Source organism: Neodiprion virginianus, chromosome 5 (assembly GCF_021901495.1).
Source record: "Neodiprion virginianus isolate iyNeoVirg1 chromosome 5, iyNeoVirg1.1, whole genome shotgun sequence".
Taxonomy (NCBI): domain Eukaryota; kingdom Metazoa; phylum Arthropoda; class Insecta; order Hymenoptera; family Diprionidae; genus Neodiprion; species Neodiprion virginianus.
In genome coordinates, this window is record NC_060881.1 from 8,852,098 (window position 1) to 8,878,090 (window position 25,993).

Consider the following 25,993-nt stretch of genomic DNA (forward strand, 5'->3'; position numbering starts at 1 on the left):
AGAAGCTTCCAAGCCGATTTATATCAATATAAGAATTAATAATTACAGAAGAGAATTATATACAAAAGTACACATGTAAACCTGCTCTCAAAAACTATGGATTATCAAATTGTTAAATACCCTAAATCTGTTAAGATAATTATAACACAAACACCTAAGAATATTCGCAGCAGCGCGATTCTAATAATGTTAAGCAAATAGCAACTATGTTTCATAAACAATCGCTATTGTACTCCAGGTGAATAACGACAGTAATCAATTATAATACATATGTAATTTTATATAGATACACGCTATAAAACTAACAAACGACGAGCGACCAATATGACATATGCACTTTGTAACGAGCAAGATAGTAGAAATATTAAGAAGTAAACAGGAACTAGAATTAAGCGCATCGTGACCCTGAAAATGCACACGGCACTAACATAAAACGTGAGTCACCACTAGCGCATACGCACTGTGATTACCACATTAGGAAATAGCTGCCGAAAGCACAAGACGGGGGAAAAGCACAGTAGCTGCGGGGCCAAGGGGGCTTGCGCCCCAACAACAAAGCCCACGCAGAATGGAAAATTACAGAACAAAGACCCCGCACCTACAACACCGCGCCAGTGCAGCGTTATACCATATGTAAAAAACTTGCAATATAGTAATAGCTAATGAACTAAGATCACAGGCGTGCATGCGGCGAAGATGTCGTGTCCTAATTAGAATTCCTAGAAAAAGGGGGAGGTGCGCAAAAGGTGACAAAATCTAAAGAAGGGGATCGTTCTGCGCAACGATCGACCCCTATTAAAACGGCGACCGATCACTCGATCATCCTCTTGGTTTCTACTACCAGATTCGTCATCTTGTTCCGGTACAGTCTCGCGGTAGAATCCTTTTGCCTTTTGCATTTAAACTTTTCATACAACGTTACTCTGCCCAAAAGTCCAGCGAGCTTTCAGCTCCATTTTGTCATATTAAGTTTAAGATCTTACACTGTGTAACTCCGTTTTTGTGACCTGAAATATTGAACTTATAAAATAAATCGAAGTTAATCAAAGTATTCAAATACATATATTAGAATCAGTTATTCCGTTAAATTCTCTCACCAATCTACGCTCCAAGTCGTCACATCCAGAGTATTCTCAAGAGGTAAGCCAACTAATTAAATCTTTTATCCAACAATTACTCCTCCTTCGGTTCGTTCGATTAGAGCGACAGAATGCCCGTTGTCCGGTGTATTTCAATACTTAATCGGTAATTGGGTATTTGCATGATTTTTATATTTCTTAACTTTTGATGTTTTTCGATTCTATAAATTTTTTTAGAATTTTTGAAAAAAAAATATTTTGTTTTTGTTTATAAGTATTTAAATAATTTAATAAATAAAAAAAAGGCAATATTTAAATGAATAAGTAGCTCCATCTCGCGTATGTGACGTCACAATGCTGAATTTTTTTGAAATTTTTAGCGCCAAGTTCTCCTGTAAGCACGCCGTACGTGTAATCAGCTGTTGCTCTGTGTTGTGATTGATGAAAAGAACGTCTGATAGTGCTGTTTATTATAAACTAAAGTTATTAAATTATTTAATATGTCATTAAAAAACGATTTTTGTTGGTGTATAGTACCAACTTGTAAAAATACTCAAACTAATGCTTGCTTAACATTCTTAGTATAATAACATTGACGTGATCATAACCTCCACACAATTATCCGTGTGAGTTAAAAAAAAAAAACACCACACAAAAATTGATTTCTATTTTAATTATTTTCACCGAAGCCTGATATTAATTATACAATGTATCAAACTTAAAGTTTAAAAAACTTACTTAAAATTTTTTTAGCGCTAGAAAATATTGTACATTACTCTTTGTGGATTCAAATAAACGCGCCAGTAGCAGCACACTGACGTCAAACCAATCACATTCCATTTTATGTCACGTGACTTTTATGTGATTTAGGACCACTTTTATTTATTAAATTATTTAAATATTTATAAACAAAAACAAAATATTTTTTTTTCAAAAATTCTAAAAAAATTTATAGAATCGAAAAACATCAAAAGTTAAGAAATATAAACATCATGCAAATACCCAATTGGTGACCCAACTACTGATGTGAGTCTAACTGTGGCTGTGTGAATGATTCCGGTGTCTAACATCTGGAAATTTCCACCAGGTACCGTTCCGACGTCACACACAGGCTGAACTCACAACCTCCCACCACGTTCGTTGCTAGCCTGTATCTAAGACCGTGGTGTAGACCAGGCAATACAGGAGTTCCCCGACTGAAAATAAAATTTATCACACCGTCATAACGTGTCCCTACGGCGTAAGAATAACCAGTCACGCAAGACGTCAGCTTTGCATTTATTACTTGCGGCCACGCATCAACCGAAGCATTAAAAAATGCCAAAATTCAAGACCAAACATTTTCATCACTTTTCCGAACCATGTACGTTTTCAAAATACTGAATAACTTTATTTATTAACCTATTCGTAACGGAATAAACCTCACGCGCTCTTACAATAGAAATTGTTTCTCTGCCCATTAACCTCTAGAATTTTCTTTCTAGATAGTCTCCCTTTGCATGTACATGCAATGCATGTATGCATACATACATACATACATACATGCATACATACCCATAGCAATAAACATAGAAAATTTATCTGATTCGTGACGAAGTATTTGGTAATCTATCTATACAGTGTGCTCTAAAAAAATCCTGGCGATTATGTCCTATCAGTTTGTACCGTATTGCCACTATGTTAAACTTGAGACATATTTTACTATACCTCATTGTTACTTATTGCCTTTGGTTTTTGTGTAATGCATTTGAATCAATTACAGGGAAAACCCGACGTCAAACGTATAACGACCATGCGAGAAATAGGGCATTAAAATATACAATCGGTCAAGCTTCGCGAGGTTTGTCAGCGACTGGAAATCGGTGAGTAGTATATACTCAACGTTGTACGTTATCTAGATCATTTTAATTACGGCAATCATTGTAGTTAAATGCAACTTACCTTTCATCTTATAAAGATAATGTGCGTGCAGTTCATCTTTCATTTTTGTTGAGATAAGTCTACTGTTAATCTTCAGCTTTGTTTTTCATTACTATCCCTTTCGGCCCGATCGGTGACTATAGTCATCCAACGCCCGACGCTCGCTTTGTCCGAGCGGTGACTATAGTCACCCAAAGCCTGACGCTCGCTCTGTACGAGCGGTGACCATGGTAACCCAACATTATGTTATAATTTTCAAGCATTTTTTTTTTACGAGCGACTGCACTCCTTCTGCGTAAGATAGCGTGGTATTGTGCGTCTGACGGGCGCTTGCAGTTGTTCCGCAAGTACGGACGCTTGTCGCGACTGCTCGGTCAGCGGGGACGGCGCGACGTAGAATGTGTCCGTACCGAAAGGGTTAAGGGGGAACATATAATTTTCAGAACGTCAATATCATTTTTCATTTTTCTTCAAGTTTGAAGCGTAACTATTATTGTGTGTAAATTTTGTGTCAAAATTTCAAAAAATTGGTCCAGTTATGGGGAATCGGACAAACGGCAACCGAGTGACCGAGCCACGGGATTTGCGGAAAGCCAACCAAGTGGCCAGATCGAGCCGCAGAGTTTGTCGAAATGAGGCCAGGGCTCTTTTGTTACTTAGTAGATGCTGATACAAGGGTACAGGTATAGATTAATAATTTTTCTGAATCGTCGTGATTTACTGTTGAGCGTGTAGCAGTGAGCAATATTTTGTATCTCGTGCGTTACAGTTTTATCAGAATGAGGTAGTAAAATGTAAAACATTGAAACAATAGCGACTATTCTGCATCTTCAGAGTAACTGGACAATTTAATTTACGAAATCTGAGTCTGTCAATGCTGTATTACAGTTCATCAAATTTAGGCAATTCTAGAATTGCAAAATAACGAATTTTTCTGAAAATGCATCCGTATAATAACATTACAAACCTTGGCCTGATAGATAGAGTGTGTCAGACGCATACAAAAAAGAATAAGCATACGTGTAGAAAAGAATAATAAAGAATGTAAAAAACCAGGTCTAGAGATCAGAAAAAGAATAACAAAGGACTTGGGAGAATAAGGATCCTAGAGGGCAACTTAATTAATAAACTCACCATTTATTACGATTTTGCGATAAGATGATTAGTCATTCTATTGAAAATATCAAGAAAGTAATTATGGCCACGTTTTTTTGGAAACCGTAGCAAAACAGGTGTCCACCAGGGAATGATTCATGGCATTCTTGGCAATGAGCGAAAGCTACAAATACATTGAACAGCTACCACCATAAGCTCACTTGCCATCCGGATGTTGCCAAGACTATTAACTTGATTTTGAGAGACCTAAATTCTGACAATTTATGTCAATGATTTGTTGGAGAATACGTACAACAGTAAAATGAGAGTTTCAACAGCATAATTTGGTAGATAGCACCCATGGTAACGCAGCGATTTAAAAATTGCGAACATTGCTGCCAATGTTCCAACATCTATTTTTAACTCTGGAAACAAATCTCATTATAAAGTTATGAATACTATGAGCAACCAAGTTCGCAAAAAATACGTTTTACAGCAGCCATGATAACAATGGTTCCAGGAAAAAAATTCGCATAAAACAGAAATTTGCATACACCTCAACATTTGTGGACTCTTAAGTGAAAAAAAATCCCTACTCGATTCGAAATCACAGGTTTTGAGATGAAAATTCCTGAAATTCATCTATTTTTTTTTTTTGTGCTTCACTCGTATATTCCCCCTTAACATAAATGAAACTGCGTACTGAAACACAAGGGACTCCACTTTATGTACAGTGAATACACGAATGCTGTGGAATTTTTTGTTTATAATTCTGTCAAAGTACCGGCATTACATAAGATGTGTCAAAATTCTGATTATTTTTATATCAATATTTTATTTTCAGAAAAACACATCACTCCATAAATCTGTTAATCGATAATGTCTTGTTAGTACCTTGCCGCAGTCTTGTTACTATAGCTGTTCATCGCTTAATAAAATGCTTTGTCATATCATGTTACATTAGTATTCAAGGTGTCAAAAATTTTACAGATATAGTCCGTACCGGCACGAAACGAAGGAAGCTAATAATGGTCACGGATTACAAAATGAAAATACCACACATTGGCAGTATTTTACCTTCACCCGCTTACAAACTTTAAGCGTAATGAATAACAACGATGATCTTATAGCTGAATTACATGTGAAGAAAGATGAGTTTGATCAATTATTAAATGGTGATTTTAGACCAGACCATTTTGTACTCGTAGTACAAATCTTGGCCAAGATTTCTCGAGCTAACTTTACGAAAATTTTATCAAGCATACTTTGCTGTTCTTGTTTCCCTACATTTATTAAAAACTTGGAAAGTTATTTGACTAAATTGCCATTTGAGACTAAAGAAGATAAGTTACAAAATAAATTTTACTGGAATGATATAAATCTTTTTTGGAGTAATCTGGTTGAATTTTTCCAAAAATTTACTGAACTTTTTCCTCGCAAAGCTCGTGATGAGTTAACCTCAGTGCTGGATAAAACGAATTTGATCATAGCAACCACTGAAATGAATCAAGACTGTAGAATTGCTGCCAGTATAAAAGAAAGAACTTCGAAAATTTGTCGCATATTGAAGGTAAAAATCCCTAAACTTGAGACCAAAGAGAAGGTTTTTGCAACGTCATCTGTGCAAGAGTTGCAAGATCCTCTGGAAGATTTTAGAACGTTGAGCATCATACCAACTATTCAGGATGTGTTTAATGAGAAGCCTTTTATTAGGCCGAATAAACTCGTAGGAGCTTACGATTCGGTTGAGCATTACCTGGATGTGCAATTTCGTTTGTTGCGTGAAGATTTCATGGCACCCTTGCGAAATGGCATACATGAATATTTGAATGGATCCAAAAAATATAGTAAAACTGATGTGAGGGTTTACAGAAAAGTAACAATGATGAATCCTGAAGTAGCAGGCAACAACATCGGTGTTATGGTATCATTTGGAATATTAAAATTCATAAACTGGGACACTAGTAAAAGATTTCAGTTTGGTGGTTTAGTATGCTTAAGCAGCGATAATTTCAGCTCAATTATATTTGCAACTATTGCTAATCGAGATAAAGAGTTGTTACAGAGGGGAACTGTGTTGATTAAACCGTGCAAAAAAACCGCCATCACTCACGACCATTATCATTCTAATTGGGTTATGCTGGAGTCTAAAATATATTTTGAACCATATCTGGCAGTGCTAAATGCAATGTGCCAAATGAATGAAAAAAATTTTCCAATGAGGAAGTATTTGGTCGATGCAGATACAACTATTTCGCTACCTCATTATTTCAAAACTGATGCAGTACTAAAGTATAAGGGCTTTTCACTGCAAGTGGGAGATTACGCCACTTGGCCAACTACCAAACAACTGCGGTTAGATGAAACGCAGTACGAGGCATTCAAATCTGGTCTTTCTCAAGAAATTGCAATTATACAAGGACCGCCAGGAACAGGCAAGACGTTTATTGCTCTAGAAATAATTCGGACTTTGCTAGAGAACAAGGAACAATGGAGATGTAATGGGCCAATCGTCATTGTCTGCTTGACAAATCATGCCCTTGATCAATTCCTTGAAGGTGTTACGAAACATACAACTTCGATAGTTCGTGTCGGCAGTCGATCAAAAAATGAAGCTCTGTCACAGTATACACTTGGAAATAAACGAGAAGCACGACCACGCAGAAATTGGTGTCATGACAAGTGGTACCAAGTGAAGATAATCTTATCTAACATGAAGAGAACCCGTAAAGTATTACAGGACTTGTCTAAAAGATATGCCATTGTATCTCCACACCTTCTATATGCCTATTGCCATGACGAAACGTTGCAAGACATGAAGAATGTTAACGAATTGTTCCAATGGTTATTGACACATACTGACAATTCAATGAAAATATGTGAGACGCAGAGCACAAATACTGCCACAGAAATGGAAATTGACGGTAATAGCGAATTTGAAGAGCCCATTTTTCCTTTGGAAATCGTTGATAACGAAATTGCTGAGATTGACGCAAACATGAACGAGTACAGACGAACTACACGCACACAAAACATACCAGTATTTCCACGACATGAAGTTGTTCAATTAAAACATCGTGCTGACACCTTGAAGTTACAACGGTCCGACCTACAGGTCAGTAGTATGAAAGAACGTTGTATGTACTTAATTGGATTCTTCACTACCCGTTAAAGATAAGTGTTGTCGTAAGTGTAGTTATTTAACTGTATTACCAAGGGACAAGTTAGTTGCATTTACGTAAGGAAACATTGAAACAAAAATCATTGTATAACAATTGTAAAATGACTGCAGACTCTGAATTTCTTAAATGTAAACATATTTTTCTATGTCGTGGTTTACTGAAGTTGAGATAATCCAAAAGTTACAAAACATTGATCATTCCTCGAAATGCATTGTTACACTAACTTTAGAAACTGTATACTATCGTCATAATCTGTTTCGACGATTTGATAGATACACAAAGTATAGAATTTGACTGACACGCTTATTAGGGTGTCTAGCATCGGGAGCATCTAGGAATCTCTGAAATACAAAACGGATTTTTATATACCATTGATTCTAGATACCCTGACTCATATCATTACTCAACTTACAATAGAATAATTACGTTGATAACTTGTAGCGGAACCTGACTCAGCATCCTCTATTAATTCGAGATAACGAAAACTTTCTGCCGAGTTTACCTTGGCAAAAGTACTGGGAATGGGTAGAACTGAGTTATAAAAATGCCAAACAGAAATTAACTGATTTGGAAGAAGAGTATCATTCAGCAAATGAAGAGTTGAATGAAGTTAAGCAAATACTTGATTTGTCGATACTTCGAGAGCACGATGTTATTGGGTTTACTACGACATGTGCAGCGAGATTATATGCTTCTCTGCATGCTCTGCGTCCGCCGATAGGTATGAATGATCAAACTTTTATAATTTCTCACCATCAATGCATAGCCCGATATGACTCTTTTAGTACTGGTGGAGGAGGCAGCTGAAATTCTGGAATCACATGTCGTTTGCTCTTTGACCCAACATTGCCAGCATCTTATCCTCATTGGGGATCATAAACAACTGCGACCAAAGGTGGCTGTTCACAAGTTGGGTTCAAAATACAATTTCAATATATCTCTTTTTGAAAGAATGGTCAACAACAGAGGAAGTTGCACACAGTTAGGGCATCAGCATCGTATGCGACCGGAAATTGCCAGACTAATCTGTCCTTCCGTGTATAAGATTCTCCACAACCATGAATGCGTTTTGGAATATCCCCCTGTAATGGGATTAGAGAAAAATGTTTTTTTCATAACGCATGATAACCCAGAGGCAACACACGACAACCAAGAGAGTTGGATAAATCCACACGAAGCCAAATTTCTAGTAGCATTTGCTAGACATCTGATATTGCAAGGCTATAAAAGTACAGAAATCACTATACTCTGTACCTATGCGGGACAACTTTTCACACTTATCAAGGTACACGATTCTCTTCAGTTAGTGTAGAGATTCGTAATAACGAATTTGAATTTTCAGGAGAGAAATTGTCATGAGATTCTTAAAGCAGTGCGCATAACCACAATTGACAATTTTCAAGGAGAGGAGAACAGAATTATTCTTCTTTCATTAGTTCGCAACAACAGCGAAGGAAATATTGGATTTCTGAAAGAAGAGAACAGAGTTTGTGTTGCACTATCTCGTGCCCGTGAAGGCCTTTATATCATGGGGAACATGGACAATCTTACGAATAAAAATAATATTTGGCCAAAAATTAAACAAGTTTTAGAAAATGACAATGCAATAGGTGATACACTCGAATTACGATGCAAGTATCATTCTGATACATTAATAAAGGTAAGCCTTTGCGCTTGAAATTGAATCTCTGCAGCATAGCTCGAACCTATTTTACTTGCTACTTTTTCACCGACGTAATGCACATTATAGAATTATAATGATCAAAAATTTACTCGAAATTCACTAGTTGTTTTACAGTCCCATTTTTCAAAATCTCAACAATACGTTATAAGAGTACTACTTGAATGATTTTACAGATACGAAACGGAAGCGATTTTGTGGAACAATGCCCGGAAGGGGGATGCTTACAAAAATGTAATACTGATTTACCGTGTGGACATTCTTGTACCAGCATTTGTCATACCCTTGACAGAGAGCATTTCAATTTCATGTGCAAACAGCGTTGCGTTAAAAAGTGTCCGGATGATCATCCTTGTCCACTTTTATGTTACCAAGGATGCAAGCCGTGTCTAGTTGCTGTTGAACGCCAATTGAAATGCGGTCATGCTGTTTTTATCTCGTGTGGGACAGACCCTGATACATACCAATGTCCTGTCAAAGTATGTAAAAGATTTGAATTAACATAACTTATATGCCTTGATGACATAAGAGCAAGATTAGAAGAACTCCCGTAAACAAAATAATAGACATAAATACTATGATGTCCCTGAAATTTTGACCAAGCTTGAACAAAAAATGTAATAATAAGGTCCTCGAGAGTAAGTGGCACGAAATTGTGTATTTGAGACTAAATATTTCTATTGATATATATTCGATCATTGTCAGAATTCAGGATAGTAAAAACACTTGAGTTTTCAATCAAATTTGATGGTTTGAAATTACAGACACATACCTCATTGGGTAGATTTTTCTAATTTATTTCCCGACATCGTAAAAACAAAGCATACCTAAAAGAAGTTCAAATAAATAAGCCCAAACAATTCTCAATAAATTTTTCCTAAAAAATTTGCTAAAACTTGTTGCATCAATTATTCTCTTTGACGTTCTTCGAATGTTATTGCACTCTGTAATTGCTGGAGTATCACAAATGACGGTTGATTAACTGAAGTATAAATATTCTTTAAAAAATAATTTCCAGGTCGATGTTACCCTACCTCATTGCAATCATACTACTGAAAAAAGCTGTTATATGCCTCTGGATAAGGTCCCATGCCCATATCCCTGTAAAATTCGTTTAGCATGTGGACATTCTTGTGAACAAAAATGTCATGCTAACGATGATCCTGATCATCTGGAGGTATTCAATCAATTATTTTGTATGTAATGAATTAGTTTGAACAAAAGTTGCATTAAGAAACTTAAAAAATCGTTTCATGCTGATCATATTTTATACCCCATATTTCTATTAGGTCGATTTCATGTGTTTTTCACATGAATTTCAATTCCATACATCTTACACGCTGTTAAGTCATGAACATTCTGTTTCCAGCACTTTTGTCATAAGCCCTGTTCAAAAAGGAACAGCCACTGTACTGCCGATCATCCGTGCAAATTGAAGTGTTATGAGAAATGTATAGCATGTCCTATTAATGTATCAAAAATACGATCTTGCGGACATGAACTTAATTGCAAATGCTCGGATGATGTAGAAAAACTCGTATGCTATAAACGAATAAAATTTGAGAGAATCTGTGGACACAAAGCTACAGTAAGATGCTTCCGGAAGGATGACGAAGAATGTAATGAAGAGGTATAAAGCAGATGAAATTCTGATACATTCAGTGATGGATTCTGTAGCCTTAACATTAAGTCATTACTATAAACAAATTTTAGGTACTGAAACTAAGTGCATGTGGTCACCAAATAAAAGTGAAATGTTGCCAAACACCAAGTTCTTCTCTGTGTGGCGATAAATGTAAACTTAATTTAAAATGTGGCCATCCCTGCACTAATCTATGTAAAAACCCATGTACAAACGAATGCAAGGCCCCTGTCCTTCAAACGAAACATGGGCTTTGTGGACATCTCATTCCCGTGCCTTGCTTCTTAAAAGAAACTGGTAACTATTGAGCTGATAATTAGATATAAAAATTTATAGCATTCCTCACGAAAAATTACTGTATGTATAATACTATATATTTCACCAAGGCTTATTATCTTCGATTGAATTTTTTGTAACTAGAAGCCAAGTCTCCAGCACTACTACAGTATTGCAAGGAACCATGCAAACATGAATTATCTTGTGGCCACTTTTGCCAAGGCAATTGTTGGTCCTGCAAACAGGGACGTATACACAAACCTTGCCAAGAAAAATGTGGCAAGACTCTCATTTGTGGACATAGGTTATTATAATTATGACTAAACTTTTTTTGGAGCATGATGAAATTGAATCAACAGTGTTTAAAAAATCACTGATGTGAACTTGACTTATTAATGCAATTTATTTCCAGCTATGTATTATATCAAGAAATATATTGGCGAAATTCCTTTTCAGGTGCGATGTGCCTTGCAGTCTCGAATGTCCACCGTGTCAAAAACCTTGCGAAATGAAATGCAAACACAGTAGATGTGACAGAAAGTGTGGAGAAACCTGTATACCATGTAGAGTAAGTTCAGTTACAAGCAGCCCAACAGAGATTGTGCTATTAAAAAGTATGTTCAGTATTGCACATCACTGGAATGGAAATCACTTTTATAATATGACAGCTTTATTCAATGTTTGAAATCCAGTCTTTCAAGTCCTGCATTTTCTTAGATTTCCGTAACGTGACAGCCAACATTTTGCCTGTCATCATTATTTTAGTTTATCACGGCCTTACTATATTCAGAAGAATCACAATCAGGATAGGTATTTACCGGAATATCTTACAATTCGTAGCTTAATAGTAGATGTTACTGTATTTAAGCTCCTGTCAACCAGCAGAGGATATCATAAAAATCTTGCGCTAGTCTAGTACAAACATTAATTGCTTATAGTACAGTAATTAAGAAAATAGTAACCGAATAATAAATACTTGTGTTGAATATAGCATGATTTCGATAACATAGTTACATTATGACTTCATATTTGTTACTCACGACAGGAAACCTGTGCAGCGCGATGTAAACATACAATTTGTCTCAAACGATGCTTTGAATTGTGTAACAGAAGACCATGTGAGAAACAATGTTCTAAACGCTTGAAGTGTAAGCATCGTTGCATCGGCTTCTGCGGCGAACCATGCCCACCATTATGCAAAATCTGCAACAAAAAAGAACTAATCGATGAATTTTTTCTCGGGTATGAAGATGAACCAAATGCCAGGTAATATTAAATTTTTTTGACAATCTCATGACTTGATTTGATGTATTAGCCGAATTATTCACAGTACTTTTATAGTAAAGTAAAGTCTTGAACTAGTTCTCTACATGCACTGCAATCGAAGCAACCTGTATTTTTTCATTTCATGAACAAATTAGTAAAAGAATCAACCACCGTTATGCCCGTTTCAATTATGGATTAGAGTTCTGTGCTGTGTTAACATTTTCATGTGGTTGAAGTATAGTTGCAATGAAAAATATTCAAAACTTTGCAGATTTGTGTTTCTTGAAGATTGTGGGCACTGCATAGAGAATAAGGGGCTTCTAAATTGGATGTCAGCAAACACTCAAACAGTTCAAGTGAAGACATGCCCGCGATGCAGCACTCCTATAAATAAATGCACTCGAATATTAAACGAAATTAAAACGCATCTGAAAGATGTTCAGCTTGTAAAGGCAAAAATATTTGGGGATCACACCAACTTACAAAATCAACAATTCTTACTTGTCACCAGAATTAAACACATGTACGAGAACCCAGTGATGAAAGGTATTTGAAGATCGTCATAATTAATATTCGTGTATCATTATATTTTGTTTTCTCATCTTGAGTAAAAAAAAATGCTGCTTTGTTGTACACACTAACAAAAGTATCCGACTGAGAAGTATAAGATTATTAGAGTCAATAATCGCCCTCGTCAAAGTTTTCATTGAAATTTCCATAAATTTATAGAGTTCTTCAAACACCATTTCGGAAAAATTCAAATTATTTATTCGCAAAGATTTCCAAGAAGTATGTGGATTTTCACTACATTCCGATGCAATATCTGAATGTAATGCAATATATGAATTTGATTCTTCATTTCGAAAAATTTTTAAAATTGCTCTAAAGCAATTTACTTTGGATAAATGCCTTTGACGGACAAAGTAGTGTTTCAAAACTTGTGACCAAATGCATGACGATTGTCTGATGTCTCTTTTTTTTTTTTTTACTTTTTTTTTTTACATACATTTTATTTATTTAATCCAATTCAGCATCGTTTCGAGCTATTTCATGTGAGACGAATCACACCTCGTAGCTATTCAAAAATTTTGGTGTCACAATAGTCCTTGGAATAAAAAATGAATATAGCGTAAACATTCTTATAAGATGGAAAGAATGTCAAAAGTTTACTAAGAATAATTACAGAATATTAGAATAAAGTAGATAGTTCAATCGTTCATTCAACTATTCCAAAACATCTTGGTCCTAAAATCCGTTGACTGAAGAATATAAAGACGGATACTCCTGGGTAAATTTTTGTGACCAGTTTTCGGCGGTCAAGTGGGCCCAGGTGGGCCTGGAAGCGTAGGAGGGTTCTGTTCTATCGAATCTACCTAACAAGCTCGCACCGACATTCGTAGCAGCCAAAGTAGTGTCGGTATGAAAGCTTGAGATTGAGTCGGTACAAAGTGAGTACGTAAGACTATTTGTCGGCTGCGATTTAGAAAAGTCGATCAGCTCGATCATCCCCGTGAGAAGACGCGTAACCTCGTCCACCACCAACCACCGCAACAACCTCCGAGCACCTCCAACCACCGTCAACCACCTCCTCCCACCTCCGACCACCTTCGTCCTCCTTGTCCACCTCGTCCCCGTCCTCCTCCTTCTTCCCACCCCTCGTCATTCTTGTCGTCCTCGTTCTCTTCGACCACCGCCGATCACTTCCAACCGCCACCAAACACTTTCTAGCCCCTCCAAACACCTCCAAACACCTCCTACCACCCCCTGCCACCTCCTACCAGCACCTACCACCTCCTACCATTTCCAAACACCTCCAACCACCTCCGACTACCTCCGACCATCCTCCTCCTCTTCGACCCCCTGCTCCACCATGTATTCTATAACATTAATATTCATAATTATTCAAACAACTTTTCATTTGCTCTCTTGATCTTGAATTTTCGTAGGCATAGAACCGAAACGCTGGTTTAGCTAGTCGCAAGTGAAGTATCTACGTTGGGCAGAGATGCAGAATTGTTTTTCGAAAAGTGTTTGTATGGAAAAAAATACAGAGTAACTGCAATACATCACGGATGCGCTAATTTCGATCGAGATGAAATGGATGCTCCCTATATGAGACAGTATTTAACGCAGTGTCCTGATTTCAAAACCTAAAATGGTGATTGTCGGCGACTTTTGTGTTTTTGATAGGGAGAGATAGAACGGAGCTTCTTAAAAGTTCGAGTGTATTTTAACACGCGTTTGAAAGGTACGAGCAAAAATTTTTATCATCCAACCGTCGTAGAACGGCAGCGTTATTAGCTGACCCGTTAACTGAAGAATATATCTTGAGTCAACGGCTGACCATCTAAGGGCCTAGCCGCTTGCGTCTGAAATCGACAGGTAAAGTGCGTATTTCTTGTCTGTGAAATGTAAAAACTAAAATCATTATACATCATATCATATCATCATACATCATATATAGTATTGAAGTTCGAAACCAAAGTTTAGATGTTCGGATGTTTGGATGTTCAGAGAGTGACGTCACTCCAAATTTTTTTCTCTTGACGTCATCGATCTATAGTAATCAGCTAGCCGAATTCCTCAGTCCGGAAACAACCGCGCAGTTGAGCGGACGTATGAGAATCGTGCTCCGCAGATTTCGAGTACCGGTTTCTCTACCTCCTGGATCCTGCGCTACGGGTCCACTAGATGGAGGAACTCGACTTCCAGGACAAGCGCTCCGTGGTTCCTGTGCTCCAGGTCTGCTACCTGGTGATACTCGACTTCCAGGACAAGCGCTCCGTAGTTCTGGCTGTCCAGATCCTTGACCTGGTGACTTTTGACATTTAGGACGAATTTTCCGTAGTTCTCCAGTTTTTCGTAGCGCTCCGTGGTTTCTGCGCTCCAGGTCCGCTACCTGGTGAAAATCGACTTCCACAATAAGCGCTCTGTGGTTCCTAGACTCCGGGTACGCTACCTGGTGAAACTTGACTTCAGGGACAAGCGCTCCGTAGTTCTGGTTGTCCAGGTCCTTGATCTGGTGACTTTTGACCTTCGGACTAATTTTCCGTAGTTCTGGCTGTCCATGTCCTCCACCTAGTGGATTTTGACATCCAGGAAAAGCGCTCCGTAGTTCTGGCTGTCCAGGTCCGTGACTTGATGACTTGACCTTCCGGAATAATTTTCAAGTTTACAAGTTTGATTATTGAAAACGTCATGTTTTCTACTATCATAGGATCGAAAAAAAACCGAACGACCAGGATCAACAAATTGCGATTGATGAGGGGTTGGCATTGTATACATAATGACAATAACGTCGTTCAATTAGATCTGAAATGGCTGTGCGTAGTGTTTCAAATCTGTCAGCACTTAGCTGATTGTTCTGTGGTATTTTTTGACGAAATTTATTGTCAGAATCACAATACGTTATACTTACATGCATGTGTAAATGTGATTTGTAACATTATATAGAAAAAATCTTGCTGCTAGATTCGGTTTGCGTCAGATGCACAAAGACAGTGTTCATTCTATATACTATGAAGCAAATACCAGAATTTTTTGGGGCCTTGTCGTGCCCTACAACTATGTCTTCCCTACAAAAACTAGTTAGACTAGGCATCCGACCCGACCGAGCTTTAGCAAGAGAGTGTTTTAAAACTAGTTGTTTTTGATTCGCGCACCATTCTATTATGGATGTACCGAAATAACCCAAAAAACCGTGATAATAATAATTGTCGAGCTCAAACGTAAAAAGTAACGATTTTTAACAAGAAAATTCTGACCGAAAATGAATGTGTTTTAAAGTTTTTTTATGAGTTTTTTAGTTCATTGTTGATAAAAATATATGTCAGTTCAAAGTAATTTTAGTTTTTACATTTCAGACAGAAATCACGCACTCCATTTTTCCTGTCAATTCGGGATTCCAGCGGCGAGGCGCTTCATTGGCCTGCTAATAATTTCGCCATTTCGCAAAAATTAATAAGTAAATTTTTCTTGTACTGTCCAAATGTAAGTCGAAATACACTTGAAATTTTAAAAAGCTTCGTTAGTCATGTCCCATAGAGAAAAATAACCGAACATCAACATTTCGCTTAAAAATTATCGTATTTGATTGATTTACAAAATAAAAATATTTGTATTTTTCCTGATCTTTCATATGGCAGTATTTGAAAAACCCGGTTTCCACTTTGAACTGACATGAGAAATATTTTTTCTCCATTATCTGATTTAATCATTGACCTTTTTTCGGTGTTACTTAAATATTTAGCTGTATAATTATTGATTGCTTTCAGTTTTTAACCATTTGTATACGATAATCGTACGAAACAAATAATTATAATCAACTATTTTCATGTGAACCAATAACAAAAAACTATGTTACTATTTGTGCACGGTGAGTATAACATTTTCAGAACATTTAATGGCGATTGTAATTATATTTTATCCACATTTTTTCTAAACTTGTTACGTTTACTATGAATTATTTCGATTCATTTTTCGCGCAAGCTCAAATTCAGTAGCTATAAATGCGCTAATACAATTTATTCTATTATTAATTAATTAATTAATTATATTGATCCTTACACAATATTTTTGATGTGTTCCTGTACTGAAAATATTTATTACTATTCAAGGTATAACCCGAGGTGGTCAGCGGTGGTCGTTGGAGGTGGTTGGCGGTGGTTGGTGGTGGACGAGAAGGAGGACGAGGTAGATGAGGATTTGTGCTCGGTGAGTTTAACATTTTTATAATATATGATGCACTAGGAGTAGGATCAGAAGTAGGACCAGAAGTAGAAGTAGGAGTAGGATCAGGAATAGGAGGAAGAGTAGGAGTAGGATCAGGAGTAGATGTAGAAATAGGAGTGAAAGTAGGAGTAGTAGGAGTTGGAGTAGGAGTAGGCGGGGAGGCGACGGAAGGGAAGCAGGGAGGGGCGGGTCGGGTCGGGTAGGGTAGGGTAGGTTAGAGTAGGGTAGGGTAGGGTCGAGACTAATTAAATTGTGGGGACACCAGGAATTAGTATTTCAAACGTCGCGGCAGTCATGTCGCGAAAGTGGAGAAGAAACAATTAAAAAGAATTTCTTGTACATCACACGCTGTCAATCAAGTTGTCCTTGTCTTTTATCGACCTCCTTGGCTCAGATACGCTCCTGATACCAGGAGTAATTTTTCGCTTAAAGTTTCGATTTGCCTTACTCTAACTGGAGGTTTTCAAGCGACCTCCTCAGTACAGATATTCTCCGGATACCAGGAGCAGTTACACGCTGAAATTCCTCCAATTCGCCTAATTCTGACTGAAAGTATAGGGATTCCATTGTTAATCAAGGATACACCTCGTTAAGTACGAAGGTGTAAAAAAACTTAGGGGTGATCATAACAACCATGCATAATATGTAATTCAAGTATTTTTATTGATACTCCAAAGCCTAATTCACAAACTCCATGTCATAATGTATATGGTTTATATATAATACATAAATTATATCCTAAACTATATTCAACTGTAATACGTATTTGTTTATGAATTATGGAGTAACACATACATATGTCATTGTTACAATTCTTATTATTGTTTTTACATTTTCTACATTCACGGATATTGGATGTGTACATTATATCACAGCAAGAACTCGTAATGAGATGCTATTTAGGAAGGTTAGATAGAATGAACAGGTGTTTACCGACATAAATAAACCGAAATTCCAATAACAACAGTCAGTATAACATTAATATTAGTGATAATAATAATAATAACAATAATTATATTAATAATAATGATAATGATAATGATAATGATAATAATAATCATGCCACTGCAGTCGCAATTAAATGAACGTAACTGATGTACGGTACAACGTAATTTTTATATTTTTTTGAGATGAATTGGACTTGTAGAATCTCAGAAAACGCTCGTAGAGAGCGTGGGACCAACGTCAGAGAAGCAACAATGAAAATCTGTCGTTTTCAAGCTGTAGCTTTTGATGCGTTGATGGCAGCGTATTGGGACTGCGCCCAATCGATTTCTCTCGCCAAATTTCGTCGGAATAGTGTCAGAAAGAATTTATTCCAGCACTTTTCAAAATCGCGAAAAGTTTCGCCAAAAATACAAAGGGGTTAACCTTCCTTTTTTTTTGACCGAAAAATCTTCCGTCTCGGAATTGATTTGTATGACCCTTTCCCGACCAATTGGACCCCCAGAAACTCAGAAAACGCAGCGGAAAGAGCGTCGGACCAACAGGAGAGAAATGGCGAGCGAAAAAGCACCAGCTGAAAAATGTCGAAAACACAGGTTCTCGTTTTTTGGCTGTAACTTTTGATCCGTTGATCGCAGCCTATTGGGACTGCGCCCAATCGATTTCTCTCGCAAAATTACGTCGGACTAGTGCCAGAAAGAATTTATTCCAGCACTTTCCAAAATCGCGAAAATTTTCGCCAAAAATACAAAGGCGTTAACCTTCCTTTTTTTTTGACCGAAAAATCTTCCGTCTCGGAATTGATTTGTATGACCCTTTCCCGACCAATTGGACCCCCAGAAACTCAGAAAACGCAGCGGAAAGAGCGTGGGACCAACAGGAGAGAAATGGCGGGCGAAAAAGCACCTGCTGAAAAATGTCGAAAACGCCGGTTCTCGTTTTTTGCCTGTAACTTATAATGCGTTGATCGCAGCGTATTGGGACTGCGCCCAATCGATTTCTCTCGCAAAATTACGTCGACATAGTGCATGCAAGAATCTATTCAGTCAACGGCTGACCATCGAAGGGCCTGGCTGCTTGAGTCTGGAATCGGCAGGAGAGATGAAGTGTGTATTTCTTGTATGAAACGTGAAAACTATAAGCATTATACATCATATCATATCATCATACATCATACATCGTACATCATACATCATACAACATCATACCTAGTATTACAGTTCGAAACCAAAGTTTGAATTTTCGGATGTTCGGAAAGTGACGTCACCAATCTAAAATCGGCTAGCCGAGTTCCTCAGTCCGGTACCAACCGCGCAGTAGGGCGGACGGTTGAGAGTCGCGCTCCGCAAATTTCGAGTACCGGGTTCTCAACCTCCCGGATCCCGCGCTTCGGGTCCGCTACGCGGTGAAACTCGACTTCCAGGATAAGCGCTCCGTGGTTCCTGGTTCATGTTTACAATAAATTATTTCAATTCGTTTTTCGCGCAACCCCAAATTCGGTAGCTGTCGGTCCGCTAATAAAATTTCTCGACTTCCAGGATAAGCGCTCCGTGGTTCCTGGCTCACGTTTACAATAAATTATTTCAATTCGTTTTTCGCGCAATCCCAAATTCGGTAGCTGTCGGTCCGCTAATAAAATTTCTCGACTTCCAGGATAAGCGCTCCGTGGTTCCTGGTTCATGTTTACAATAAATTATTTCAATTCGTTTTTCGCGCAACCCCAAATTCGGTAGCTGTCGGTCCGCTAATAAAATTTCTCGACTTCCAGGATAAGCGCTCCGTGGTTCCTGGTTCATGTTTACAATAAATTATTTCAATTCGTTTTTCGCGCAACCCCAAATTCGGTAGCTGTCGGTCCGCTAATAAAATTTCTCGACTTCCAGGATAAGCGCTCCGTGGTTCCTGGCTCACGTTTACAATAAATTATTTCAATTCGTTTTTCGCGCAACCCCAAATTCGGTAGCTGTCGGTCCGCTAATAAAATTTCTCGACTTCCAGGATAAGCGCTCCGTGGTTCCTGGTTCATGTTTACAATAAATTATTTCAATTCGTTTTTCGCGCAACCCCAAATTCGGTAGCTGTCGGTCCGCTAATAAAATTTCTCGACTTCCAGGATAAGCGCTCCGTGGTTCCTGGTTCATGTTTACAATAAATTATTTCAATTCGTTTTTCGCGCAACCCCAAATTCGGTAGCTGTCGGTCCGCTAATAAAATTTCTCGACTTCCAGGATAAGCGCTCCGTGGTTCCTGGTTCATGTTTACAATAAATTATTTCAATTCGTTTTTCGCGCAAGCCCAAATTCGGTAGCTGTCGGTGCGCTAATAAAATTTCTATAACTTTACAATCTTCTCATAATCTTTTTGGTTAAATATGTCGATAAAAAAATTATATCAAACCTTACACATTATTTTTGATTTGTTCTCACGCTGAAAATATTTATTAGTATTCGAGGTATAACTCGAGGTGGTTGGCGGTTTTCGTTGGAGGTAGTTAGGGGTGGTTGCGGGTAATCTCGGTGATTCAGGAGGAGGGGGACAAGGATTTGTGCTCGGTGAGTAAAACACTTTTATAATATTTCATGGCAATTGTAATTATATTTTATCTGTAATATTTCAAACTTGTCACGTTTACAATAAATTATTTCAATTCATTTTTCGTGCAAGCACAAATTCAGTAGCTACGAATAAGCTTATACAATTTATTATATTATTAATTAATTATTTAATCAATTACTCAATTATATTAATCCTTACACAATATTTTCGATGTGTTCTTATACTGAAAATATTCATTACTATTCAAGGTATAACCTGAGGTGGTTGAAGGTGGTCGGAGGTGGACGAGGATTTGTGCTGGGTGAGTAAAACACTTTTATAATATTTGATGGCAATTGTAATTATATTTCATCTGAAATATTACAAACTTGTCACGTTTACAATAAATTATTTCAATTCATTTTTCGTGCAAGCACATATTCAGTAGCTATGAATAATCTTGTACAATTTATTATATTATTGATTAATTGATCAATTACATTAATCCTTACACAATATTTTTGATGTGTTCCTATACTAAAAATATTCATTACTATTCCAGGTATTACCCGAGGTGGTCGGAGGTGGACGAGAAGGAGGACGAGCTGGACGAGGAAGAGGACCAGGTGGACGAGGAGGAGGACGAGGTGGACGAGGAGGAGGCGGGGTGGGTCGTGGGAGAGGACCTCTCCTCTCCTCAGAGGAGGGGAGGAAGCGGGGTGGGTCGTGGGAGAGGACCTCTCCTCTCCTCAGAGGAGGGGAGGGGGAGGGGTTGGGAAGGGGGAGAGGTGGGCGGGGAGGGGGAGGGGGAGGGAAGGGGTGGGGTGGGGCGGAGGGCGGGAGGGAGAGAGTGGAGGACGGATGTCGATGCGAGCCCATTAAAGTTAATAGAGCAAAACACCCCCCGCCTGCCCTCCCTCCCTCCCACCCTCCCACCCACCCTCCCGCCCGCCCTCCCTCCCTCCCTCCCTCCCGCCCTCCGCCCCACCCCTTCCCTCCCCCTCCCCGCCCACCTCTCCCCCTTCCCAACCCCTCCCCCTCCCCTCCTCTGAGGAGAGGAGAGGTCCTCTCCCACGACCCACCCCGCTTCCTCCCCTCCTCTGAGGAGAGGAGAGGTCCTCTCCCACGACCCACCCCGCCTCCTCCTCGTCCACCTCGTCCTCCTCCTCGTCCACCTGGTCCTCTTCCTCGTCCAGCTCGTCCTCCTTCTCGTCCACCTCCGACCACCTCGGGTAATACCTGGAATAGTAATGAATATTTTTAGTATAGGAACACATCAAAAATATTGTGTAAGGATTAATGTAATTGATCAATTAATCAATAATATAATAAATTGTACAAGATTATTCATAGCTACTGAATATGTGCTTGCACGAAAAATGAATTGAAATAATTTATTGTAAACGTGACAAGTTTGTAATATTTCAGATGAAATATAATTACAATTGCCATCAAATATTATAAAAGTGTTTTACTCACCCAGCACAAATCCTCGTCCACCTCCGACCACCTTCAACCACCTCAGGTTATACCTTGAATAGTAATGAATATTTTCAGTATAAGAACACATCGAAAATATTGTGTAAGGATTAATATAATTGAGTAATTGATTAAATAATTAATTAATAATATAATAAATTGTATAAGCTTATTCGTAGCTACTGAATTTGTGCTTGCACGAAAAATGAATTGAAATAATTTATTGTAAACGTGACAAGTTTGAAATATTACAGATAAAATATAATTACAATTGCCATGAAATATTATAAAAGTGTTTTACTCACCGAGCACAAATCCTTGTCCCCCTCCTCCTGAATCACCGAGATTACCCGCAACCACCCCTAACTACCTCCAACGAAAACCGCCAACCACCTCGAGTTATACCTCGAATACTAATAAATATTTTCAGCGTGAGAACAAATCAAAAATAATGTGTAAGGTTTGATATAATTTTTTTATCGACATATTTTACCAAAAAGATTATGAGAAGATTGTAAAGTTATAGAAATTTTATTAGCGGACCGACAGCTACCGAATTTGGGGTTGCGCGAAAAACGAATTGAAATAATTTATTGTAAACATGAACCAGGAACCACGGAGCGCTTATCCTGGAAGTCGAGAAATTTTATTAGCGGACCGACAGCTACCGAATTTGGGGTTGCGCGAAAAACGAATTGAAATAATTTATTGTAAACATGAACCAGGAACCACGGAGCGCTTATCCTGGAAGTCGAGTTTCACCGCGTAGCGGACCCGAAGCGCGGGATCCGGGAGGTTGAGAACCCGGTACTCGAAGTTTGCGGAGCGCGACTCTCAACCGTCCGCTCTACTGCGCGGTTGTTACCAGACTGAGGAACTCGGCTAGCCGATTTTAGATTGGTGACGTCACTTTCCGAACATCCGAAAATTCAAACTTTGGTTTCGAACTGTAATACTAGGTATGATGTTGTATGATGTATGATGTACGATGTATGATGTATGATGTATGATGTACGATGTACGATGTACGATGTATGATGATATGATATGATGTATAATGCTTATAGTTTTCACGTTTCATACAAGAAATACACACCTCATCTCTCCTGCCGATTCCAGATTCAAGCGGCCAGGCCCTTCGATGGTCAGCCGTTGATTGAGGATATATTCTTCAGTGAACGGCTCGGCTAATAACGCTGCCGTTCTGCGACAGTTGGATGATGAAAAATTTCGCTCGTATCTTTCAAATGTGTGTTAAAATACACTCGAAATGTTAAGAAGTGTCGTTCTTTCTCTCCCTATCACCTTTCTAGGTCTTTAAATCACTACGCAGCGTTAAATACTGTCTCATATACGAAGCATCCGTTTCATCTCGTTCAAAATTAACGCATCCGTGATGTATTACAGTTACTCTGAATTTTTTTCCATACACTTTACGAAAAACAAATCTCCTTCTCTACCCAACGTAGATACTTCACGTGCGACTGGGTAAAACCGCGTTTTGATTCTATGCCTACGAAAATTCAAGATCGAGAGAGCAAATGAAAAGTCGATGGAATAAATATGAATATTAATGTTATGGAATACATCGAGCGCGTGTCGAATAGAATCCCATTTCGATACAAATAATTTTTTTATTTACATATTATAGCCGTATTATTGTAGATAATCTAGTTTGTCTCCTGGAAAACCATAAAATTCATAGTATGCATCACGTATTAATCGTAAATGGATCATACATATTAAGATCGTACATGAACCGCATATACATATACATATACTTTCTTGTCTCCGCATCATTATTACATCTGATCTATTATTATTTATAAACTATGTATACATTCTTCTCTCGGGTACCTATACTTTAATTAAATCACTGTATTGCTACGAATTTTGGAAGAAATTTATTCTCATTATTAATTTCTTGTATCGCCGGCTTGGACTTACCATTGCGAAGATTGTGTTACTCGGAAGTTGAATCCAGCCAGCCAGCATCACGTCGAAATCGGTAACTCTCTGATGTTTTGCAATAAGCTCTCAACTCTACCGTTGGAACATCTCAGGGGGCGCAAGCACACGACGATTTTCTGTCGTCACACCAAAGCCCATTAGGGCAATTGTCTTTATATTCTTCAGTCAACGTAAAATCTGAAGATCAATTTTTGAGTAGACCATTTCCAGGTTAACTGGAAAATACGATTAATCGGCATCCTGTGTATTAACCATTTCTTCATGAATAGAGTTTGCTGAAATCATGACATATCTGAAAAACTTGAGTGCGAGTGTCTCCCCAATCACAAAAACGAAGAGACGACAAACCTTGGATGCGCGAGCAACTGAGGCTACTCGAATTGTACTCGACATACTGCAAGATATATGTAGGAAATTAGAAAAAGTCAAGAGTCGTACCGTTCCCTCCTACATATCAGTAAAAAATCAACTAACTATGCTATTGAAAAGCCTTCCCACACGAGGCCAAATTTCTCAACAAGAAATCAATGACATTGAACGGGAATCACAACGGTTGCATTATCTGGTAAGGTATAAGTAGATGCTGCAATATAATTTTGATGATAATTTTTGATATTTTAAAACATGAAATTCTTCAAATCACATTCAAACTTGTGTCAATCTGGCCTTTGATCTATGCATAGTTACTCATATCATCATGCATCATTTTTTAATTTGGCAGGTAGAAGTGTGCACAATGGAATCAGAAGCTGGCTTTGATGAATACCACTCACCAGCTGATAAGAGACCATACAATTCCGTACTAAAGAAACTACTTCAAATTGAAAAATTTTCCGAATCGAGTGAAGAAGAAGTTAAAACTGATTTAAATCAATTGAGGACACTGTATCGCATGAAAAACGTGATAAATAACGAACGCAAAATGATCGTGAAAGTAATGGGTTTCCGGCAAGGACACTGGTACAAGTGTCCTAACGGACATATTTATGCAATTGGAGATTGCGGTCGTGCAATGCAAGAAAGTCATTGTAACGAGTGTGGAGCAGCAATTGGTGGTTCTTCGCATCGATTACGAAATGACAACACGGCAGCTACAGAAATGAATTGATTCTCACCTCCTGCTCGTCCATGATATACGTAAGCAAAATAAGTTTATTAATCACTTTTTCAACACTTGCTTCGAGAGTTTAATTTTGTAAGCCTGTGGACTTCGCGTAAAGTGCCCCATTTCCGAACAGTTTGATAAAACAGCGTTGGCGCACGCGCTCAATTAAAGGCTGTATTCTAAATACTAGGGCTCTCTTTGGCGGATGCGCATTTCCGACAACTCAATTTTACATTCGGTTTAATTCACCTAATATCAATATGACGCACTGTTAGTCGCATCTTAGGTGCTTCTGAAATCGAACTTTCCTTCAAAAGTGTTGCAAAAATAGCGTATATTACATATCGTGTGCGTGAGCTAAATCTATACAAAAATCTAACGGTCAAGCATTCGGAAATTTGCTGTATTAAAAAAATATCGTTTATTTTATTTCGATATTTTTATTTCAGATGAGTATCCTATCCTTGGGGTCGTGGTCACCGCAAATTGTGTTTTCGAACACGTGGTTTAGGATGACGCCTACAGAACGGTTATCATTGCATACCTTCATATAAATACAATTTTTATGTAATACAACAAAAAATATATATCAACGTTCCTTTTATTCCATATTATCAGATGCAACAACATTTTATTAATAAACATCCAACGGTTTTTTCTTTCTGTAACTCCGGGAATAACACTTTTCAAACCCAACTGGGCATGACCCCTGAATCCCCTCTCCATATGGAAGATTTGACAGTGACAATCAAAGGCCTTCCCTCGTTTTTCCAAAATTGAAATAATGATACGCTATATGGATAGTGGTATTCATTCATGTTGGACAGGTGCGGGATAACGTGAATAGGTATTTATTGGTTATCATCGTGGCTACTGTTTTACTTACTACTTAATCGCGTACATGCAGTGCAGTGGTGGGAACAAAAATATTTATATACCATAACTCAATAGCTGGAATACCGTTGAACTGAAAACCGTATAGATCGGAACATGATAATGAATTATATCAGAGCTAATGTGAGAAGATGAATCTCTAATAATATTGGGATAAATCGGTATTATGAAATCATAGAAAGAAACGACTCC

At 38.0% G+C, this 25,993-nt stretch overlaps 1 protein-coding gene across 12 annotated transcripts; it reads left to right on the forward strand.

The window, feature by feature from the left end:
• The first annotated feature begins 813 nt into the window (after window positions 1-813).
• LOC124305268 (NFX1-type zinc finger-containing protein 1-like) lies at window positions 814-25,518 on the forward strand. 12 transcript variants are annotated; one of them, XM_046764481.1, is made up of 18 exons: window positions 1,097-1,140; window positions 2,167-2,255; window positions 2,842-2,941; window positions 5,085-7,209; window positions 7,718-7,997; window positions 8,062-8,561; window positions 8,619-8,936; window positions 9,134-9,436; window positions 9,976-10,134; window positions 10,327-10,587; window positions 10,671-10,896; window positions 11,020-11,179; window positions 11,332-11,443; window positions 11,921-12,141; window positions 12,413-12,687; window positions 24,072-24,367; window positions 24,524-24,939; window positions 25,357-25,518. In XM_046764481.1, the coding sequence occupies exons 4-17, from the start codon at window positions 5,200-5,202 to the stop codon at window positions 24,908-24,910; spliced, it is 5,508 nt and encodes a 1,835-aa protein (XP_046620437.1). In that variant the 5' UTR covers window positions 1,097-1,140; window positions 2,167-2,255; window positions 2,842-2,941; window positions 5,085-5,199; the 3' UTR covers window positions 24,911-24,939; window positions 25,357-25,518. The 12 variants fall into 12 exon arrangements, 10 of the variants coding, with proteins under 10 accessions (XP_046620436.1, XP_046620437.1, XP_046620443.1 ...); XM_046764479.1 differs by lacking the exons at window positions 1,097-1,140; window positions 2,167-2,255 and adding an exon at window positions 2,270-2,442 and having other exon boundaries at window positions 11,921-12,023; window positions 12,126-12,141; XM_046764480.1 differs by lacking the exon at window positions 2,167-2,255 and having other exon boundaries at window positions 814-1,140.
• Window positions 25,519-25,993: the final 475 nt, after the last annotated feature.

Bases quoted from the DNA above. Each gene is read 5' to 3' on its own strand.
- LOC124305268 (XM_046764478.1), top strand. From the start codon at position 2,397: ATGCCAAAATTCAAGACCAAACATTTTCATCACTTTTCCGAACCAT. The intron at 9,437-9,975 runs GTATGTAAAAGA...AATAATTTCCAG, and splicing joins CATACCAATGTCCTGTCAAA to GTCGATGTTACCCTACCTCA. The intron at 11,444-11,920 runs GTAAGTTCAGTT...TACTCACGACAG, and splicing joins AAACCTGTATACCATGTAGA to GAAACCTGTGCAGCGCGATG.